Source organism: Gallus gallus, chromosome 6, assembly GCF_016699485.2.
Source record: "Gallus gallus isolate bGalGal1 chromosome 6, bGalGal1.mat.broiler.GRCg7b, whole genome shotgun sequence".
NCBI lineage: Eukaryota > Metazoa > Chordata > Aves > Galliformes > Phasianidae > Gallus > Gallus gallus.
Genome location: NC_052537.1, coordinates 16963393 through 16984354, shown reverse-complemented (window position 1 = coordinate 16984354; position 20962 = coordinate 16963393). Strand labels below are relative to the sequence as shown.

At 42.9% G+C, this 20962-nt stretch overlaps 2 protein-coding genes across 4 annotated transcripts in view; one reads left to right on the top strand and one right to left on the bottom strand.

The window, feature by feature from the left end:
* The first annotated feature begins 5249 nt into the window (after positions 1 to 5249).
* On the top strand, positions 5250 to 20106 carry ANXA7 (annexin A7). 2 transcript variants are annotated; one of them, XM_040702403.2, is made up of 13 exons: positions 5250 to 5318; positions 8891 to 8945; positions 10115 to 10331; positions 10645 to 10743; positions 11922 to 11962; positions 12897 to 12999; positions 13263 to 13357; positions 14616 to 14729; positions 15981 to 16151; positions 17641 to 17811; positions 17919 to 17994; positions 19175 to 19287; positions 19768 to 20106. In XM_040702403.2, exons 2-13 carry the CDS (start codon positions 8892 to 8894, stop codon positions 19888 to 19890), a joined length of 1377 nt encoding a protein of 458 aa, XP_040558337.1. In that variant the 5' UTR covers positions 5250 to 5318; position 8891; the 3' UTR covers positions 19891 to 20106. The 2 variants fall into 2 exon arrangements, with proteins under 2 accessions (XP_040558337.1, NP_001264276.1); NM_001277347.2 differs by having other exon boundaries at positions 11919 to 11962.
* PPP3CB (protein phosphatase 3 catalytic subunit beta) overlaps positions 16874 to 20962 on the bottom strand; it is a 50048-nt gene continuing 45959 nt past the window's right edge. For both annotated transcript variants that reach the window (XR_003075545.3, XR_003075546.3), the window contains one exon: positions 16874 to 17237. The gene's annotated coding sequence lies outside the window, so the exon portion shown is untranslated. The remainder of the gene's footprint in view (positions 17238 to 20962) is intronic.

Below are 20962 nucleotides of genomic sequence, written 5' to 3'. Positions count from 1 at the left end.
AATGTTGCAATCAAGTTGTAGCATAGTATATCACTTTGCTTGGCTGTAAAGGCTAGGTTGTATCATTATTAGGAGGCTGAAGAAAGAGGCATTTCCTTATCTGGAGTTTGAAAATCTAGACAGGGAATACTTAAGGCCTTCTATTGATCCACTTTATGGAATCTCATATCTAAAAACTTGAAATTGCTTAAGAAATCTGGTGGGGAAAGCTTGGGAGTCGAGAAACATCACCAAGGATGTCAAGCTCTATTTTGCTATTATTTATACATCCCTGAGATCTTGGATCTATTAGGGGACTTTTTCCTTTTTTGTTTGTTTACGATTCAGTACTCCAAACACCTTTGACAAAGCCTAGCTTTTAACAGTCTGATTTAATCATTTTTAAATAGCCCAGATAGTTCTCCAGGTATGCTTCTATGTACAGCATATACTGTATTATATGAATGCCCTCCTCGCTTAGACAGAGCTGATCCTGAGTTGTTACCTGAGCACAGAGCTCTCCCTGAAAACATGTTTTCCTCAATATACATAATATTCAGAGTTTACAGTTACAACTGATTCCCTTGTTCTCTCTGGGTCTACTATGTGCTTAGAAAAGTTACAGAAATACATAAAATCAGCCCACCTGGCTGAATCAGGCCTTCTCAGACACGGAATCCAAGTCAGCTTCAACACGGGGATGGAGTTTCACCACAGCATTTCTCGGCAGTATGATGAGGCAAGACAACCTTGTGTTCACTTTGTTTCCGATGAGCATGGATGGTAACCTCTGACAGCCTGCAGTTTAACAAGCACAGTGACATTATGCTTTGCTCTGACAGTCTCCTTGTGTAATAAGATTGCTTGTTTGCCTCTTTGAGCAAGAGAGTATAAGATCCACAAGTACATGAGAATACTCTGTGTTGCTTACCAAAACCAATACTTGCAGGATGAACGTTGTTAAATAGAAATACCTTCCTAAAATTGCAGGAGCATTTCTTCACTGATTACAGTTTCAACAATAGAACCTGTGTACCACAATGAAAATTGGAGGTATGTGATTAATTAGCTTCTCTGTGCGCTCTGTTGTGCTGCAAGGCTTGCAGACAACATGAAGGTGATTCTTCAGGAGAAGCTTTTGGATAGGTGGTGTGCAATAGCCAGGTTTTTTATGACTCTGTAAAGTGCTTAGGCTTGATGATGCACAGAACATTTCTGGTAATGATGGTGACTGTAGGATTAGATTAAGGTCCAAAGAAAGCCCTTGCAGACTGCATTGTGCTAGTGTTAATTTTCTGACTAAGCCAAAAAGCAATTAAAATTTGACATTCTAAATTCACGTGGCTGAACAAAACAGTTAATACTACGTGGTGCTTCTCTGGGAGCCAAAAGAAGTTTGTCTTGATAGTTTTGGTACATTTAACAGCCACTGTGTTATCATAGAATCATAGAATCATAGAGTCGCTAAGGTTGGAAAAGACCCACAGGATTATCCAGTTCAAACCATTCACCCTTCACCAATGGTTCTCACTAACCCATGTCCCTCAACACAATATCCAAACGCTCTTTGAACACCTCCAGGCTCGGTGACTCCACCACCTCTCTGGGCAGCCCATTCCAGTGCTTGACCACCCTTTCAGAGAAGTAGTATTTCCTAATGTCCAGCCTGAATCTCCCCTGGTGCAGCTTAAAGCCATTCCCTCTAGTCCTAAATCTTCTCTGGATCCCTGAATCCACTAACTTTACCTTAGGAGGGGCTTCCTGAAGCACAATTCCAGTTCTTTCCTGTCTTGACAAACCATATCTTAAAATCTGTTTTAAATACACCTAAATATATCTCCTTTGTCCTTACTGAAGTTTTTTTCGTGTTCTTCCTGGTATTTATACACTGTTACAGATAGCCATCATAGCAGCAGCCCTCATTTTGTTACACTAAACATAATAAGCTACGTCTTCTCTTCTGCTGCGCTATCTATGCTTTGATCACCTAGCTGCCCATTTTTAACTTAATTTCAGCCTTTCTTATTGGTAAAGACTTGTGTCAGCGTGTAGATGAATGGATATAAGAATACACTAATGCTTTCCCATTATAAATTCCTTGTTTGCCTCTTGGTGTCTGTCATTTACTGTGACTGAGCACCATCCTAATCACCACTGTTGTAATTTGAACTCCAAGTTACTATGGAAATTATTAATTTAAATGCATGACCTGGTCTTGTGGTATCTTTTAATTAGAAAATCTAGGTGTTACGATGATCTCCCTGTTTCTCCTGGTTTGGATTACTCTCAGTGCTGGTGACACTTCAGTTTCATCAGCAGGTATCTTTAGCTTGTTCCCAACTCCTGTGCCATTCTCAGTCAAGAAAAAACTTGGAACTAATCCAGGCCAACTCAGCTGAATTCTACGAACACCCTTTTCAACAAGGCTTTTGTGCTTACTTTCAAGTTCTTTAGCCTCAGTCATGCTAATTCCCATCTTCTCTATTTTCATCAAGGGTTCTTGTCACGTCCTCCGTGGATATCCAAGTGTCATCCTGATCCACTGTGTCCTGTGATTCACCTTTGACATGAACAACATCTCTGTGTCTGGAAAATGGAAATAAGACTAAAACTTCTGTGTTGTTGAGAATAACAAACACAATTTGCTGTTTGCAGTCAGATACTTAAAATCCTTGCTGCTAGAATTACAATTTCATTTGCCGATTATTTCAGAATGCTGGGATGAAGGTCACTAAGTCTGCACTGTGAGCTGAGTCAGTTAAGTTTCTTGGTAGAACACTTAAGTCTGCTGCAAAGAGGAAATAACGTTTCAGTGTATGATTTTGTGAACGTATGCCATCTATTAGTAACAAAGCTGGAATGGGCAGTTTTAATCTTAAGGATTAAAATGTCAGGGAAGAAAATTGGGCACACTGCTCTTTCAAGAACTCTAGCAGAACAACCTTCTGCTCTCCTTGTGCACTCTGAGTAAGGATGAAGTGTATTTTTAGTGTGGTTCCACCCAGCAGAACTAGAGACTCTGATGGCAGTCCTGAGGCTTGTGTGAAACTCTCATGACTGGACTACAGTGGGTGGAGTCCTAGCATGACTCACAGGGCAGTAACTCTCATTTAAGCAGCTAACCAAACTCATCTCTTTGTGGAGTCAACTGTGCTTGCTCTGCTCCCTGTTCCTAGGGAAGGTTTACTCAACAGCTAACTTTGACTACCTGCATTTTAATTAGCACAGTCACAAGGCAGCGTAACAGGGCAAATATTGTTAGTAGCTAACAGACTTGGATCACTGCAGTATCCTGCTGGTTTGTTGTACTTTGACCTCTGGTTCAAAGCTGATTAGTGGGTCTTGCTGCTTACTGAAAACTGTGGGAAAGTTGTGCGTTTTGTTTGTTTGTCTGTTTGTTTTTAGTTTTAAATTCTACTGACTGAAATACAAAATCAAAAGCAATGTTTTTTATCATTTGTGAAGTGGTATCCCAAGCAGGATACATAGCACGCAGAAGCAGCAATGTGTTTAGTGTCCCATGTCACCAACAATAAATTACCCAAGGAGAAGTTCTGCCTGTGCTGACAGCACTCAGTGTGACCAGGTAGGCAAGAGAAAGTCCCAACAGAGCAGAATTCTGTCCAGTACCATGTCCTAGAAGATACAAGGATATTACAAAAGAGAGAAGCATCAATTTGTCTCCCTATTTCGCTAAGCCTGAATTTACTGGTAGTGGGAGGTTGTCTCGGCTCTCTGGGATTTAACAAACTTTCCTAAATGCACTGGTAACTGTAGTAACAAACCAAGAGGATTCCTTGAATACAGGGAGTTAAGCTGGATGACAACAGTGGTTCCATTCCATTCTTTTATAAAAAGGCATTCCAGACAGTCCTGTTAACAAATATATACGTAACACATTTAACACTGATATTGACTCTTCAAATGTATGCCTCATTAGGACTTTTCTCTTCTTCTTTTTCCATTTGTTTGGGAATATAAATGGCTCCTTTCCTAAATAGTTCAAACCCAAACAGTCCACTAAATGGAAAAGGAAGAATTGTGTTTTATAAATGTATTTGGTTCCCATGGAAACAGGGGGTTTAATATATACCTGTGCTGAAAGAAATGAGCTTAATGGAGGTGAAGTATACTGGACATACACTGGAAGCGTCCCTTGAAAAATGCTGCAAGGATTAAATACTTAAAGCTGTTCATGACATGTTCTGGGCAAACAAGGCAGATATAAGCCCAATATTGCTGAAGATAGGTCATTTATTAGGATTTTTATACATTTTAGGTGCTTTCCATTTGAAGTGGACAAGCATGGTAAATTATTACCGACCTATTTTCTGCTGCCTGCACTTACTGCTATTTTACAGACACTGAGAGCAGTGGTTTCACTTGGCAGCTGGCATTCAAGTGCCACAGGAGGTTACAGCAGAAGATTGCTTGCATTTGAATGGTCTGAACTGCTAACACATGCTTTCCATAACAAAGTATGCAGAAGTTTTGAATAATCGCAATTAACCACTGCATAATACCAGGGATGGATCCTTCAGAAGTGTATCATGCCGGTTAGAATCCCTTACAAATACTTAGCTACAGGGTAAAGGAAGAAATAAGCGTATGCGATGTCTGTTCCAAATAGAACACGAATAAACATAACAATAGATTTAAAAATAGAAACAAAACACCAAGCGCACTTCCCACAGCAGTTAGTTGCCATCATTTAGATTTCTTTCTAGGGAGAGGAGCGTAGTAGCCTGGACAGCCCTACCTTCATGCCCTTTTGGGATCTGGATCTCATTCTCAAGTCACACACAGACAAGAGCAGCTGCTCTGGGTCCACTTGGCCACTGCACTGCTCTGGTGGTCCAGATGACACGGCTCACTGCCTGCCAGCTACCGGGACTGCATCTAAAGCTTCATGTGCTTCTGGAAAATAGGTCTGACCTAAATCCGCACGTGTTTGGGTTGAATTTAATTGCACTGGTGCCAAAGGGGAAAACTGCAATGCAGACTTTTTACTTCACGGGCCCGGTGCCCTCCGTGCGGGACGGCGCCCCGCGGCAGGGCTGCGGGACCGGGCACGGCCGCCCCTCAACGTACCTCCTCGTCGTTTCGTTCCCTGCGGCCCCCGGGGAGACGGGGCAGGCCGGACGGCTGGCAAAAGGGGCTCTACGTTAGCGGGGCCGCCGCCGGCCCGGTCGACCCTTGGGCGCGGCGGTGCCGCCCGCGGGGAGCGGGGCCGGGCCGGGGCGGACCCGGGGGCGGGGCGGGTTCCTCCCGGCCCCACAGCCTCCATTTTGCGGTGTAGCTGCGGGAGAGAGGCCGGAGGCTCCGCGCTTTTCCCTCAGGTGAGGCACCTGGGGGCGGGCAGGGGGAAGGGGATCAGCCTGGCGCACTGCGCGCGTCCCGCGCCCTGGGCTCGGCCGCTCCCCGAGGGAGCGCTGCGCTGCGGTGGCTGTGGCACGGGGGGACTCGGCAGCCGGCAGGTGCCCCGCCGGAGGAGGGCGCGGTCCCCTGGGGAGGGGGAACGAGGTGCCCCGCCGTCTCAGGGCAAGTACCGAGAGCGGCAATGCCTCCGCGCGGGAGGGCGGCTAAGAGGGCCGCAGCCCTGAGGCGAGAGCCCACAGTGCTGCGTGACCGCCTCGAGACGGGCGGCGGCTCCGGCCGCGGGCGGGGTCCTCCAGCTGCGGCAGGGATGCTGCCCGCGCCAGGCTCTGAGCGCCCGCCCCCCGCGTTACATCGCCGGAATCGATCCCATCCCAAGTCCCCGAAACAAATAAAAACCGTCCGAACCTGTGACTCCGGCGAGAAAGGCCCGCGAAGCCCCGGGATGGCGGCTCCCACTGTCCTCTGCTGCGGGACGCTGAGGGAGGGCCGGTATCGGTACCGAGCAGAGCCCGCCCTCCTGTCGGCTACACGGGCGGGAGCGGCCTCTGCTCCGCTCCGCGGCCCTCAGGCTGAGCTCGGTGCGGGAGCAGGCGGTCCGTCATTACGTACCTGCTGCTGTGAATGCGTGTATCTCCTGGCATATGGGTACACGCGGAGAGCTGCTTCAGTACACGCTGTTGTCCGGTCGGTATTCTGAAGGGACTCCGAGTCCTGCCGTCGGGGAAGCCCCGATCGCCGTGCGGCACCGTGCAGCCAGCTGCGGAGTGCACACGAACCGAAGCTGAAGTCCTTACCTGACCCCTTCACCACTCTACGTCTTACCAAGAAAACGTTGTCACTCTTCTGGGTTACAAACACAAGGAGTAGGAATTGGGGTCTTGCTAGAGCGGGTGATCACACGAAATGTTGCCATTCCCGATGCCTGCCCCCAAACGCTCCAGCCATTACCCACGTCCCAGAGAAGGAACCCACGCGGTGCCAGTAAGGAAAGAGTTAAGCACTGTAACAGTCCGTGTACGTCACAGGTGTGCACGGGTGGGTGATCTGCTGATCAGAAATACTGCCTCCCTTGCAAAGGAGGCGTTGGAAACCAGTGCCTTAAAAAGCTTTTGTGCCAGAATTTGTTTGACAGCAAATGGGGAACGTGGCTGAAAAAACTGACTTCATTCTATATTAAGTACCTCATCAATAAGTCTAAAAACGGGTATGTTTTAGTACGGATAAAATATTGTTGGGTCCCAGCTGTATACAAATTAAACTTTGTACAGCTGTTGGAACAGCTGAGCTGCAGCCATCGGCTGCTCGCTGCCTTACAGAAAGCAGTGTGAGCACAGGGGACGTGATACTGTGCACACCTGCCCATTTCACAGGTCTTCACATTACTGTCCGCTTAAGAGTGTGGCTTTGATTGAGTTACATGGAGCATAAAGCTGGAATAGTTTGAAGGTTTTTAATGGCCAGTTTTGCTGACGCCGTACTTTCCCACTGAGTGGAAAGAGTGAAGCTGAAATCTGAAGGAAGTGTTGGCAGTTGTCTTCTTCCTGAGGGGAGCTGCAGTCTGTGGTTAAGTAACAGAAGAGGTGGAAGAAATGTGTGGAAAGCCAGAACGAAAAGTCAACGCACACAGCTGGCAGTAGTAAATACTGCACTGCTATTGGCCATGTGCTTCTTCTGAGGGGAACAAATAGCAATTAGCAGTGTTTATGATTAAAGTGTTCGTGGTTATGATTTCCAACTACACCTCATACAGCTCTTCTCCCTTTACTATGAAGAAAGCCCCCTGAAGTGGTGTTTCTGCTTTATCACTGTGAGGTCATATAGCTGTACTTCTGTACAGGATTGCTTTGGCTCTCATATGAACTAACCTGCTCTAAGTTTTAATGTTTCCCACAGTAAGTCAGAGTGGTTCAACACAGCAAGAAGATAGCTTTCAGATCCGTTTGTTTTGCCTGTGGAATACCCAGGAATGTGAATAATCAGTAACTGTATTACATTTTATATTTCCCCTTTTCTTTGATTCATGCAGCTAGGATACTGCCTCATCAACATGCAACAAGTAACTCCCAGTCCCTGTCTTACTCTGCTTCTAATCCCTCAGCCCTCCTATTAAAAAAAGGATTGAAATAGTTATTAGCAGGAAACAGAAACTCCTGCACAAATGAAGTAATGCAGGGGCAGTACAGTAAGATGTGGGGGCACTGGGAGTACTCTGGGAGCTGAACTCCTGCCTGGATGCTTCCCCATTTTGGTGTTTTGTTTGAGCACGAGGGTGACAGTATTTTGAGATAAGAAACAGAAATAATTCCATCAGCATAAAGTATTTGCAGGGAGGCTAAGGCTGCTTTTTCTGCTCATGAATTCTGAAACAGCAGCTTCACTTGTTTTTAAAGGATTTTTAAAAATGAAGCAGATCCCCTCCCTTTCCAGCCAGCAGCTCTTGCACAGGATACAACACGCCCGGGCTGAGAGGAGCTGCTGTGGAGGTGGGTTGAGTGTGGGGCCCCCACCCAGCAGCTCCTCCTCCTCTTTCCCTCTTCAGTTATGCAAGACAGGAATGCCTCACGGAGGCATTTTTTGGCAGAACAGTCACTTAAAGACTGAAAGGCCTGCAGGCTCAGAAAACAGGCACTTGCACAACTTCTGTATGACCTTTCCTTCAATTTTTTGTATGTCACATGTGCAAATTTGTATTATGCTAATATAAACTGTCAGCTATAGCGTTATCTTCTTATGCTTAAATAAACTCTTTGGATTAAAGTTTAGATCTTTGCAAATCCTTTTCATGGTGCACTGACCAGCACTGGGCGCAGCTTAATTCTGCAGGATGCACCATGTCATTACCATCAGGAAAGGAAAGACTGAGTCATTTCTTATGCTTTGGAGTCAGATAAATGTGGGATCTTAATAGGGACTCAAAGGTCAAAGTAATAGACGTGTGGCTGCTGAACCACCCTGGTCCTCCCACGCTTGAGCTGTCCTGCTGTCATACTTGTAGCATCAATTCTGGTTTGTGTTATTCAAGAAGCTGGAACTTCTTAGTTTAAGCCCTGTTTGAAATCTTTCTGGTGCATGCATCTGTTTCATAAGAACAGCCAAAAGCAGGTGAAAGATGCAACACATTTCTATCAGATGGTTCTTCTCTGTGCGATAGATCAGGTACTGTTCTCCTCTCAGGAGCTATTCCTGTGAGTGAAGGGATGCAGGCTGACAGGAGGCAAGCATGGAATTGAGCTTCTTCTGTCTCTGTTCTGACAATTCAAGGTCTGTAACCTGTATTTCAGAATTACTTTTGGAGGTTCAGCTCTCTTACTGTGCTTCAACGTATATCTGACCTAATTAAGGATAGCAAATAATTACAAAGTTGATGATGCTTCTCTTCTGAATTCTGCTTGCTACTGTTATGCTGGTTTGTGTTAAAAAAAAAAAAAAAAAAAGGTTTGTGGTTTTGTAGCTGATGAGTACTTTCAGCAACACTGAATGCATTAACCAAGCTGCTCAAGTGGTGCCTGACAGGGAATATTTCCTTTTTCAGAATGGCATACCCAGGTTACCCCCCTTCTGGCTACCCTGCTTTCCCTGGCTACCCTGTAAGTATGGCTTTTACCTGTGTTGCATTCCTAGTGTATTTATAGTCAATATCCCTTCTTGCTGTGCTCTGTGTGCATGTAAACAGCAGCTGTTTTTATCCATGTATCCATCTCTGAGTGTGACTTCACATTTGTCTCAAATGAATTCCACAAAGGAAGTCTGATATATATTTCATAATATTGCCTGTTGTTCCAGAAGGGTGGCTGGTTGCTTCTTGTTTAGTTTGTTACCTTAATCTTTTAAGTCATTTTCATTTTGGTTTATTTTTCATATATACAGCTAACTATCTCAGCAAATGCTTGTTTGTTTGTTTTGTTTTTTAAGCATCAGTAGTTGTTAATAAATATGAGGGTCTTTAGGTACAGGGTCAGAGGTATTATCTGCACCAGTGTCTACCAAACCATACCCTGTGTGCCCATATCCTGGCCGTTTCGTTCAGGAGTAAAGCTGCTGAGCAATCCAAGCTCAAGAACCCAGCTTTCCTCCAACACTGAGTAAATATTTTTCTGAGGATATTGGACACCTTAGCTTGACTTTGACCCCCAGTCCTTCAGCCACAGTACTTTATTCCACTTTATTCTTTTCCCTGCTCACTGCAGGGGAGTTGGACTACATGACATCTAAAAGTCTCTTCTAACTCAAAGGATACTAAGATTATTTTTTAAGCCAGCATCTAAAATCTTCAGTGCATGAATTTAAAAGATTGCATAGATGCCAGAGTAGCCATACTAGGTTTTCTAGCATAGAAATAGTGCAAAAAAGTCAATGTGAAATTATTTTCTGTAATATTGATAGTCATCCTAGCAGGCCTAGGGGATCCTAGCTTTGGATCTGTGAATCTAAATCCTATTAAAATCTTTTTGTTGAGTCTGGCTGAACAAGGTTAGACTGCACTGTTAGGGAAGGGGATCTCCCTGGGCACAGTGATGCGGTGGTGGGGATCTTGGGGCAGACAAAACTGAGGAAAACCTTTGAGCTAGACTTTGCTGCTAGGGAGATGCATCAGAGGACCCAGCCAGAAGGCCCATGTCCAGGCTTAGGGAATGCTGCTGCTGCTCCTAAGAGCTAAACCTAATCATGTTATTATACATATACGGACATCGTAGTAGCTTGAGTTTTCACTCCGTAATAGAGTACAGACATCTTGTGGGTTTTTTTTGTATTTCAGCCCACAGGACAGGAGTCTGTCTACCCACCTGCTGGGCAGTACACCTATCCTGCTGCTCCTGGAGGATATCCTCCAGCAGGAGGAGGAAGCTTTCCTGCAGCACCACCCAGCACTGGGTATCCAGAGGCAGGAGGATACCCTGCTCCAGGGGGTTACCCTGCCCCGGGGGGCTTCCCTGGAGCTCCCCAGGCTGGAGGAATGCCATCTTATCCTGGAGGTAAGATCCAGCCCTTGGGAGTTATTTCTGTTGTAACCACTCTTTGTACCTTGGGAGAAGAAGAAAAGAAAAGCAAGTGGTTGTTCAGTGATCAATTTAGGCAGCAGTGTTTAGACAGCCAGATTGCTACCTAGCAGCAAGTACTTGCATGCTAATAGCAGCGTCTTGATGGCTTTGGGTTGTGAGCCACTGCACAGATAGAGAGAAAAGAAACAATCTCTTGTGTAGCTCAATACCCTGGCTCATGTTGTGCCAGAAACCACTTATGAAACACTATGTGCTAAAATCTGTCATCTGCTCCTAACTCCCACAGGCCCTGGGTATGGTGTGCCTCCCACCGGCCCTGGCTTCGGTGGCTATCCCCAACCTCCTGCCCAAAGCTATGCTGGAGGTGGACCAGCACAAATTCCAGGTATGCGGATATTTCCCTGCCATATGTATGATACTTCAAGAATCCAAGGCTAAACCAAGAGATGCCAAGATAGATAGTAAAAGATAAAAAAAAAAAAAAGGCCCTTACCTTTGTTACTGTTAGCCATTGAGGTCTGCATGCTGTATTTGTCCTCTCACCTTTCTTGACAAGAACAGTGAAGAGCAGATGAGAATCACCTCTATGTGTGCTGCATCCAAAAGGGATGGCTGTCACTGCTTAATGCTTGTGATGTAATTGGTTAGGTTAGGTGCTTATCCTTCTTCAAACTGCACTTATCTGACCAGAAATGTTAAATTGGGAAGCCACATTCAACAGATATCTGGCAGTTCTGCTCATCTCAGAGAAATGTATATATTTTTTAGGAACCTGAGCAGATCTGTGTTCACAGTGATCCCAGGAATTGTGTGGGAAGTGGAAAGGAGGATGCACGCCATTGCTTAAAACTAGTGCAGTGTTCTTCATGCTTTGAATAGTCAATTACCATCAAAAACATTTTTGTCCTGGAATGTCAGTTGTGTCTGCAAGAAATTCAGAGTAGCAAACTTTCTTTTAACGATTGCTTCACTGACTGTAAATAATAATTAAGCTGCCATTAAAACAATAATAACTGTGCATATGATATATGATATATAGATAGATGAAAATAAAAAATCAGTTTTAAAAAGTGGTTGCATCTTTTGTATTCACATTGATTTTGAACATGAAATGAGATTTCTTCAGTTCTTGCACCAACGAACTCTCAGCATTTGTTGTTAATATGCTACAGACATTTTAACATAAATAAAATGACTCTGAAAGAGAGCACAGGATGTGCATTCCTCCATTCCTCATTTATGTGGATCATCTTGGCTTTTGTCAAGACAGACATTTAATAAGGAGCGATCCTTCCAGCTCTCACAGCACCAGTAAATGTAGCATTTTTAGAAGTGCCTCACTCAAGTATCTACCAGAATGCTCTGTGATTGCTTCTTCCCATTGTTCTCAATGGCAAGGACTTCAGCTATAGGTATTGTTACTTAGCAAGCAGGTTATTGCTGTGGTAGACCTGTAACTTACCAGGTCTATAAATGGTTTTATTTTCAGGTTAGGTAGCATTTATATAATAAAAAGAAACATAATTAATTTGTTCATCTTGTTATTTAATTCATTTTCAGTAGGCTATCCTGGTGGACAAGCACCATCACCGATGCCTGGTCCGGTATGTGCTGTGTGCTCTCTTATAATCAATCTTAATGTTGCTTCTCTATTTTTTTCACCTGGCTGTTAGTGGGAAAAATGTTTTTACAGTTGGTTGTATGGCAAATATTAGGGAAGAGGCCTGAATATGAGCTGAGGATGTGTCACAGATGAACAGGCATTGATGGCTGGAAATGTATTTTGATATTATTATTAAAGGTTGTTCAATAACAGCCCCTCATTTTGTCCCCAGTGCAAGGAAGAATTGCTATTAGAGGCAGTTCTGGGCAAAGGGGAACTCAGGTAATACAATCCTGAATGTCACTGCATCACTGCAGCACTCAGGTTGCCCATCACAATATTTTGGAGGGGCTTTGTGCTGAAGGGAAAAAAGGGGAAAAGAAATCAGTACCCATCTTGGCCACACAGAAAAGTAATTGATTTGTTGCCATTGCTTTCAATAAGATTCAGATTTACTCTGCAATTTGAATAACTAATTGAAAGTAATGAAATTTAAGCTGTCATATAATATGTGTACAGGCATTTTAATACAGCATTTCTCAATGAGTTTGATATGAAAGGGTATGAATTGGTCCTATATTATCAAATGGTTTAACACTGACAAACCTTCCTTTGCTGTAAAAGCAGCAATGAAGTCACTGCAGAATTCCTGGCTACACTCAGAACACAACCCAAACAAAACCATCGCTCAGTATCCCTGTATGCTCATCACATACGCCTGCATAAAAGCAGTGCTTTGGCAGTGGTGGTAGGCCAGAGCTGTTCAACACAACTGTCACCCTGATTTTGTGTCAGATAAAAAATGGTGAACTAATGGAACAAATGGAACAAACCATTCTGTGACTCCTCCTTCTCAACTACTCACTCCTAAGTGGTGATTTAAATTTGAGTTGCATCGTGCAGGATAGCTAGTTATACATGGCTTTTGTTTTCAGCCTGCAGCAATGGTTCAGTATACTCAGGGCACAATTCAAGCTGCTCCAAACTTTGATGCTGGAAGGGATGCAGAAATTCTGCGCAAAGCTATGAAGGGGATTGGTAAGTAAGCAACAGGCACTTACAATTCTAATGTGTTAATGCCATTTGGTGCTTCAGTTTGTATCTAACCGTAAGCTTTTCAAAAGTCACACCAAGAGAGACTTGGGAAATTTAGTAGACTCTAAGTTACAAAGAAAATTTGGTAAACAGACTCAAATGATATTCATGCATTTATTATATAACCATGCCAAACTGGGAGATTATAAAATGCATCGCCTTAGATGGATTCTTACGAGTTCTCACGTTGCCCTTCTGTTTCCAAGGGACTGATGAGAAGGCTATCATTGATGTTGTATCTAACCGCTCCAATGACCAAAGGCAAAAAATCAAGGCAGCTTTCAAGACAATGTATGGCAAGGTATGCTCAGTAAACAAAAACTGTAATTCAGCTGATGTGTAACTGCCTAATTGCATTTTAGTCCTGGAGAGTGGTTTGGGGCATTTATTAAATGCTCCTCCTTGGGTTATATTTTTCATTGCATACCAGGTAGACATCTGGTATTCAAGTGTTCTCATACCTGTTAGAAGTGAGGGCACAGGGGAGTCTGGCAAGGTTCCTCAGCAAAGCAGAAACTTTTCTGAGTTGATAATACTTAGCAGGCAGAAAATAATTGAGATTAATCTATCTTATTGTCTGATGCTCCTGAGATTTTTTGTGCACAAATACTAGTGCTGAAATATCTTTTATTTCCATAAAAAAGCCAACTGAGAAATAGGTTGAGGATTGGTGATCACCACTAGGGCACAGCCTGCTGGAGTAACTCAGCTCCATGCCATTATTGCTTTAACTGTGCTCACCTGAAAACTGCAGACACGTGTCTACTCCTATTGCCTCCTTTATGATCCATAATGGAAGGTTCTTTTCCAAAGGAGTCTGTCCTGCAGACACTTGCTGTCAAATAATTTCTTTTCTGTGCTTCTTGCTGTGGTGAAATCTTACATTTTTATCTGCTTAGTAGCACTGCTCTGAAAGAATCACAGAGTCATTAAAGGTTGGAAAAGACCTTGAAGATCATTGAATCCAACCGTCAACCCGTCACCACCGTGCCCACTAATCACATCCCTCAGTGCCACAACCCCACATCTCCTGAACACCTCCAGGGATGATGACTCCACCACCTCCCTGGGCAGTCCATTCCCGTGCACTGCCACTCCTTCTGAGAAGAAATTTTGTATAATACCCAACCTGAACATCCCCTGAAAAAATTGGCTCTTTCCCCACCAGGCTGAACTTGTTGGTTTGTATCTAAGATACGATGAGTAATTCTGCAAGCAACAGGAGTTGTACGGTTGGAAATACTTAGTGCAGGAAGGAACTGAACTCTGCACTCCTTCCTCAGTGAGCACTCCAGTCACTACAGAGTTATGGATGTGTACTGCTGTTTTGCCAGTATTCTCAAAGAAGGGAGTGATGACCATGCTTTTGGTGGATGTTAGGGATGCTCAGGATATGGATAACAATGTAATGTACTGTAGCAAGCAAAAGCAGGAAAAGATCATCAGCTGCTCTAATTTGGGGGCTGGGGGTAAATTTGTGCCACTTGAACAACGTGTGAAAGTGATTTCTAGACCCCGTATTATATAACAATGCCATTTTTGTGTTTCTGATTGGACAGGATTTAATTAAAGACCTGAAGTCTGAATTAAGTGGAAACGTGGAAGAACTGATTCTAGCACTCTTCATGCCTAGAACCTACTATGATGCCTGGAGTTTACGTCACGCAATGAAGGTATGGTTCTGTGAACAGAATAGTTTAAAACTATCTAAAAATGCTCATTCAAGAAAACAAAATACCTGATCTCTGCACTGTTGAAAAATCCTGGGTTGGAAAGCAAATGTAGGGACTGTTGAGATTAGAGCTCTTTTCTGCTGCATGTGCCAGTACTGCAGGATTGGCCAGTTTGCATCAGCTGCCCAGCAGGGGATGAAAGCTACAGGATGGAATTTTATTCTCTGCCCCTCTCTTGGTGGTTCTTTCTGCTAGAACCCAATAAGAGCTGAAGTTCTTTTAGCCAATAAGTGCTGTTCACACTGAAGTTGCATACCTCTGCCTGCAGGAAACAAAGCCATTGCTACTAAGTGATAGTTTTAGATTACCTCATTTTCTTAACAGGACAACAATGAAAGAGTATTTTCCTAAGGTCAGGGGATGCAGGAATTTCTTCGGGTGTTAAGTTCACATTAGGGGTTAGGTGAGCTAGCTGGTTTAACCTTCTAACTCAGGTAAACTGGTATGTCCAACTTACCTGAATTCCTTGCTTGTTTGAGCTGCAGCAGCTAGCAGCTGGCTGACTACTGGAAACAAGTCACTTAGATAGGAATGCAGATCTCTAAAGAATATGGAGCACAAATGAAGATCTAGCTTTAGTGGGGGCAAGAACCACACAACCATCTAAAAATATATATATATATTACAGTACTACTTAGAAGGCTCACGTAGATCTACCCCTACACAATCCTTGTTCAAATAGTGATGGATCATGTCAGCAGATGTGACTGTACTCAGAACCCCCAGTTAATTTCTATCCTGAGGAGAGGGAAGCAGCTATGAAAAGCTCCTGCTGGTCCTTCATGCAGGGGGACCAGTCACCTTTGGAATAAGAAACACACCTTCACAGTGACCAAAACAGTATTTATATGCATATCTCTGACTTTAGGGGCTATCAGAAAGCTCTCCCTTCCTCCAATATGTTCCCAGAATGAGGTTGCCAAAGAATTCTGTTACCTATGGCTGACGTTGCCATAGTAGAAATACAGTTTCAGGGTATTATTTTAAGCCAGTGCAGAACTGAGCATTTCAGAAATCTTCTTTCCATTTTAAGCATTCGGTGAACTTGGTGCTTTCACACCACTAGAATACTGTTCTTACAATAGAAATTGTACTATCTTTTAAAATGACAGCTGTCTGCTTATTTTTACAATTGAACAAAACGAAGTAGGTACTGCTTTGTAGTTATGCCTTCTTTTGCTTTGCCTACAGGGAGCAGGCACGCAGGAGAGAGTGCTGATTGAGATCCTTTGCACAAGGACAAACCAGGAAATACGAGAAATAGTGAACTGCTATAAATCAGAATTTGGAAGGGACATCGAACAAGACATCAGAGCAGACACTTCAGGACACTTCGAACGGTTACTTGTATCTATGTGCCAAGTGAGACTTAATTCTTATTTTTAAGACACACGTGCATTCCTTGCATATGTCCATAACTGCTACATAAATGAATTGCCTGTGCCTACTTTGCCAGAGACAGAAATCAGCCCTAGACTACTTTCCTCTCTAACAAGATAAAACACCTCAGCCCCTCCTCAAGGAAGAGTTCCTTCTTATCTGTATGACAGATTTGAGCACTCTATATTCCCCACAGAAGATTTGTGTAAATACTTTGAGCAGATGCAGTCAAATAGCACAAGCTGCAAGCAGCGCTCCACACTGATGTTAAAGCCAGGTGCTTTTCTTTTTTTGCATAAAATTATTTGGGTAATTTTGTTAGGATAACCTTTATAGCATGTAAAATATCTGTGAGAGTCCCCCCAGACAAGCAAAACATTACCTTCCAAGTCACACTGTAGCCCTCCCTTCAGATAACCAGCATTACACATGTGCTACCACTAAACTCCTGTGAGCACCAAAAGCTGCTTATCTCATGTTATACACTAGGGCTCTTTTTGTATTGAAGAACAGTAAGTTGCTGTTATCCATGTTTAGGAAGAAATAACCAGTACATGCAACTTCCCACATCTTTCTGATACATCTGCCTTTGCTGTTAGAATTTCTATGACTCTTCTCTATCTTGTTTGCTTCTACCTTTATGAGAGTTCAGCTGTTCACCAGGTGTTTGGGTTACAAAATCAAAATCCACAAGGAAGCAAAGCTTGAAGCTCATGCTAAATTTTATTTTGATAAATCCAGTACAGTAACTGACAACCACATAATTTAAGTATTATATTAACTGCTACAGACACAATAGTATTTAAGGGTGTGTATTAAGCCTACTTAGCCAATACATTTAGCAGCATCCATCCATGCACTGTGCAGCAAGAATACAAACCCCAAAGCACATAGAATGTCACATAAGCCCTACTTGACATATTGCAACTATAGCTAGTATTTTCTGGAGACATTCATAGTTGAAATTAGCAATTCTAAATATAATAGAAGACCTGAGATATTTCAGGTATGCATATTCAGAAAGATAATTCATTAGTTCGTTTAGGAAGATTCTTTGCAACTTGAAGCCTAGAAACAAATCAAGAGAAAGTTTTCATTACTAAGCAAAATAGAGAATTGAGTGCAGTTCCTGAAAAAGACTAGAACTATGAGATGGTATTTATAGGTGAAGCTACATGTGAAAATATATATATATGTGGAAATATATGTGTATATATACACACACACGCACACACACAGTATATCTACAGTTTAAACCATTCCCTACTGACAAAGTTTTGGGCCACAACTGTATTTTTTCAAAGCAATATTAATCCAAAGAGTAGTTTTAAAGCAATGTAATGTATTTCTAACTGGGATCACTCTTCCTACTTCAAGCTTTGGAGATACAAGCCTGGGGGCTGTACTGCAAGCAGTGAAAGCGCAACTTCTTTGTGCAACTTCATTTGACTTCTGCTACCTTTGCTTTTAGGGCAACCGGGATGAGAATCAAACTGTGGATTATCAAAAAGCTCAAGAAGATGCTCAGCGTCTTTACCAAGCAGGTGAAGGAAAACTTGGGACAGATGAATCTTGCTTTAATATGGTTCTGGCAAGCAGAAGTTTTCCCCAGTTGAGAGCAACAGCTGAGGCGTATTCCAGGGTAGGAATTCTTCACTGGCTTCAAATGAGTTTGGTCAGCACACTTTGAATTAAGGTTCCAAATGTTGCTGCGTTTTGTGATCCTCACGTTAATCTCGTTTATTTTAGATTGCTAATCGTGACTTAGCAAGCAGCATTGATCGAGAATTTTCTGGAAATGTGGAACGTGGCTTGAAGGCTATCTGTAAGTGATACCTTCTTCCTTACCCCTATCCCTTAAGAATTTAATTTTCTAAACGTCATTGAATCCAATCCAGCACTGTCCATATGGCAAATGGATACACAATCTGAGACTCTGTGACTACAAAAGTAGCTTCAATTATTCAAATTATTCACTTTGCACTTACTTGGAGGAAACAGACATCTAGCTTGGTGAAGTCAATTTGAAACCAGAGAAGGTTACATAGAAACTACTTGTCTAGAAAGAGTGTGACTGCACAGAAACAAGGGTCACTGCTTAGCACTGGTGGTTCTTTGTTTCAGGCCCCTGCAAAATGAAGCCAGTGCCACTAACAGAGCTGCGGCAGAGATAGCTGAACCACCCCACACATCATCTCAGACCCACCACGAACTGACTTTTAGGCACAGGTCACTTTCCAACCCTCTTCTCTGCCACCACCTACCCCCAAAAAGCCCAGCATTTCTAAGGAAAGCATCACCAAAAGAGAAGACCTGTTCTGATTTCACTAATCCCTGCCAACTTATAGAAAAGCATTTCAAATGTATTATGATCTACTGATAGGATCCGTATGAGTTACTGAAGCAAAACCAGTACTCTGCACACCAGCTCTACCACCGCTTACCAAACTGACAGCATTTCAGCAGCTGTAGCTGATTAAAAGCTATTGTACTAAACAAGATCTTCCCAGGTTATATTCTACTGAAGTTCTACAGGAAAAAATGATCTCTGAGGATCATATAAAAGAAAAAACAGTGAAAAATCTAACAGATTGATTGATTCTGCAGCTACTTCTGAATGGGAACTATTTACTTTTGTACCTTTGTTACTGAGAGTCTAGCAGTGGCACACCAGTAAAAGTGCTCGCATCCTGGTACCAGCTATGTACAGCTACGTAAGGAAAAGAACTGAAAACAACCTATTTGAGAATTAAGGTTTTAGCCACCTGTGAAAAGCTCTTCCAGAAAAGTTAACTGGTAATAACTACAACTTTTCTTGTGAAGTAATAACTCATTTGTTCAGCTTCAAAATAAACCCAGCTTTGTAAAACAGTTCCCGTAATCCAGAATAACAGAATCTGTATTGACATCTACTTGTAGCTGACTACAGCATAAAACCAGAACTGATCCTGCAAGGTATCAGAATACAGTACTGCAACTAATCCTAAGAATGTGCCTTATTGCAGTGCAATGCGCTTTCGATCGCCCGGCCTTTTTTGCAGAAAGACTTTATTATGCAATGAAAGGAGCTGGCACGGATGATTCTACCCTCATCAGAATTATAGTCACCCGCAGCGAGGTAAGAAACTTTCTCCTCTGTAGCTTTCCACTACCTGTGAGGTCTGTCCTCCCTAACCACCTTTTCATGCAGTCCCCTCTTTCACAGCTGTAGAAATCATGCACTGCAGTAAAGCTTTTATCCATTTCAGATTTAGATGAGCAAAGTAATTTGTTTTGAAGACAGGTTTCATATAATAATTTGAGTATCTCTGGCTAAATAGCAATACTGCTTGTCTTTCTTCCTCACTGTGGTTGCTTGCCCACGTAGCAAAAAAGCATCTCAGCTGCATGAAGTTAGGATACCACCGTGCTAACAAAGCAGGGGACAAGCCAGCCTCTGCTTTGGGAGCAGCTGACTTGTACGATGTGCAGAGCTGATCGCTTGCACACTGCACCCTTGGCTTGTATTTGATGTGAGGAAAGAGATGCAGAGTTACGTCAGAGTTAAAATCATACTTTGTATTTAAGCCTTACACTTTCTTTTTTCTTCTTTGCACAGATTGATCTGGTGCAAATTAAACAGAAGTTCGCAGAAATGTATCAGAAGACTTTGGCTACAATGATAGCAAGTGATACAAGCGGTGACTACAGGCGTTTGCTACTGGCAATTGTTGGTCAATAGAGAACAGTTACCCGGCTGTTTGTTTTCTTTTTTAAAACAAACCGAAGGACATGTAACATGCTTTATGCAGACACTGACTACTCTTGTGTGTAAAAGATAATATATAATCAAATACGCCTTCTTGGTGATTCAGTAAGCTTTTTGCACTTACACTTGCCTTAATTTGCAGCACATATTATTCTTTATTGTATAATAAAAGATATATCTTGTCTACTAGCCCTAAGCCGTAGGTATTTTTATTATTATTATTTTGGCCCAGACAAAACCACCTCCCCTTTTGCAAACTCCTGCATAATTACTTTCTTGACATCACTGAACTCAACTACTGAGCTAACTGCAGATGACAAAAAAAGCCCCAGGGGGTGATGGAAAGCATTTTCTGAAGCCCCAGGCAGGTTCTCTAAGAACTCTTTTCTGTCTTCCCCTCCTAATGCTGAAAATGCAGCAAGTGCTCAGTTTAAGTCACACGAACAGTTTAAGCGCCTTGGCAGAAGATGACTGTGCCTCCTCTATTTAAGTTCCTACATTAGTTACGATTAGCAGAAAGCACTGTGCTTAAGGCAGCAATAGAAAAGAGAAACGATTTCAAATCTGATTTTGAAGTACCGCCTTGTAAAAATGTGGGTTATATTGTTCTTCCGTTTATTTGCTGTAAGCAAATGCTAACGCTACAGAACATGTGTTAATCCAAACGGAAAGCGACAGAGACGCAGACAATACAAATGACTGCGGCGAGGGTTTCGTAGGATTAAGGAGAACAGAAAACCAGCTTTGAGCAGTGCATTTGTTTTTAGAGAAAACCACGCCGAATCTGTCCCCAGCATAAATGTAACAGAAGCGTGAAGTCCAGCAGCTAACGGTGAGTTTCCTAACATTTCTGAGCAATGCTTTAACTAATGAACATCGTATACAGGCCCCTCGCACAAACAGCAGAGCTCTGTTTTTCTTAGCCCTCAAACAAAAACAGTGGCAGCTGGGAGAGTCCATTCTTATAAGGCACATCTTTCACTTGTACACACGTACGTAAAAGTATTTGCAAAACAGTAAGAGATTAAAAAATCCACCATGCAAA

Bases quoted from the DNA above. Each gene is read 5' to 3' on its own strand.
- ANXA7 (NM_001277347.2), top strand. From the start codon at position 8,892: ATGGCATACCCAGGTTACCCCCCTTCTGGCTACCCTGCTTTCCCTGGC. The intron at 13,358-14,615 runs GTATGCTCAGTA...CTGATTGGACAG, and splicing joins TCAAGACAATGTATGGCAAG to GATTTAATTAAAGACCTGAA. The intron at 19,288-19,767 runs GTAAGAAACTTT...TTCTTTGCACAG, and splicing joins TTATAGTCACCCGCAGCGAG to ATTGATCTGGTGCAAATTAA.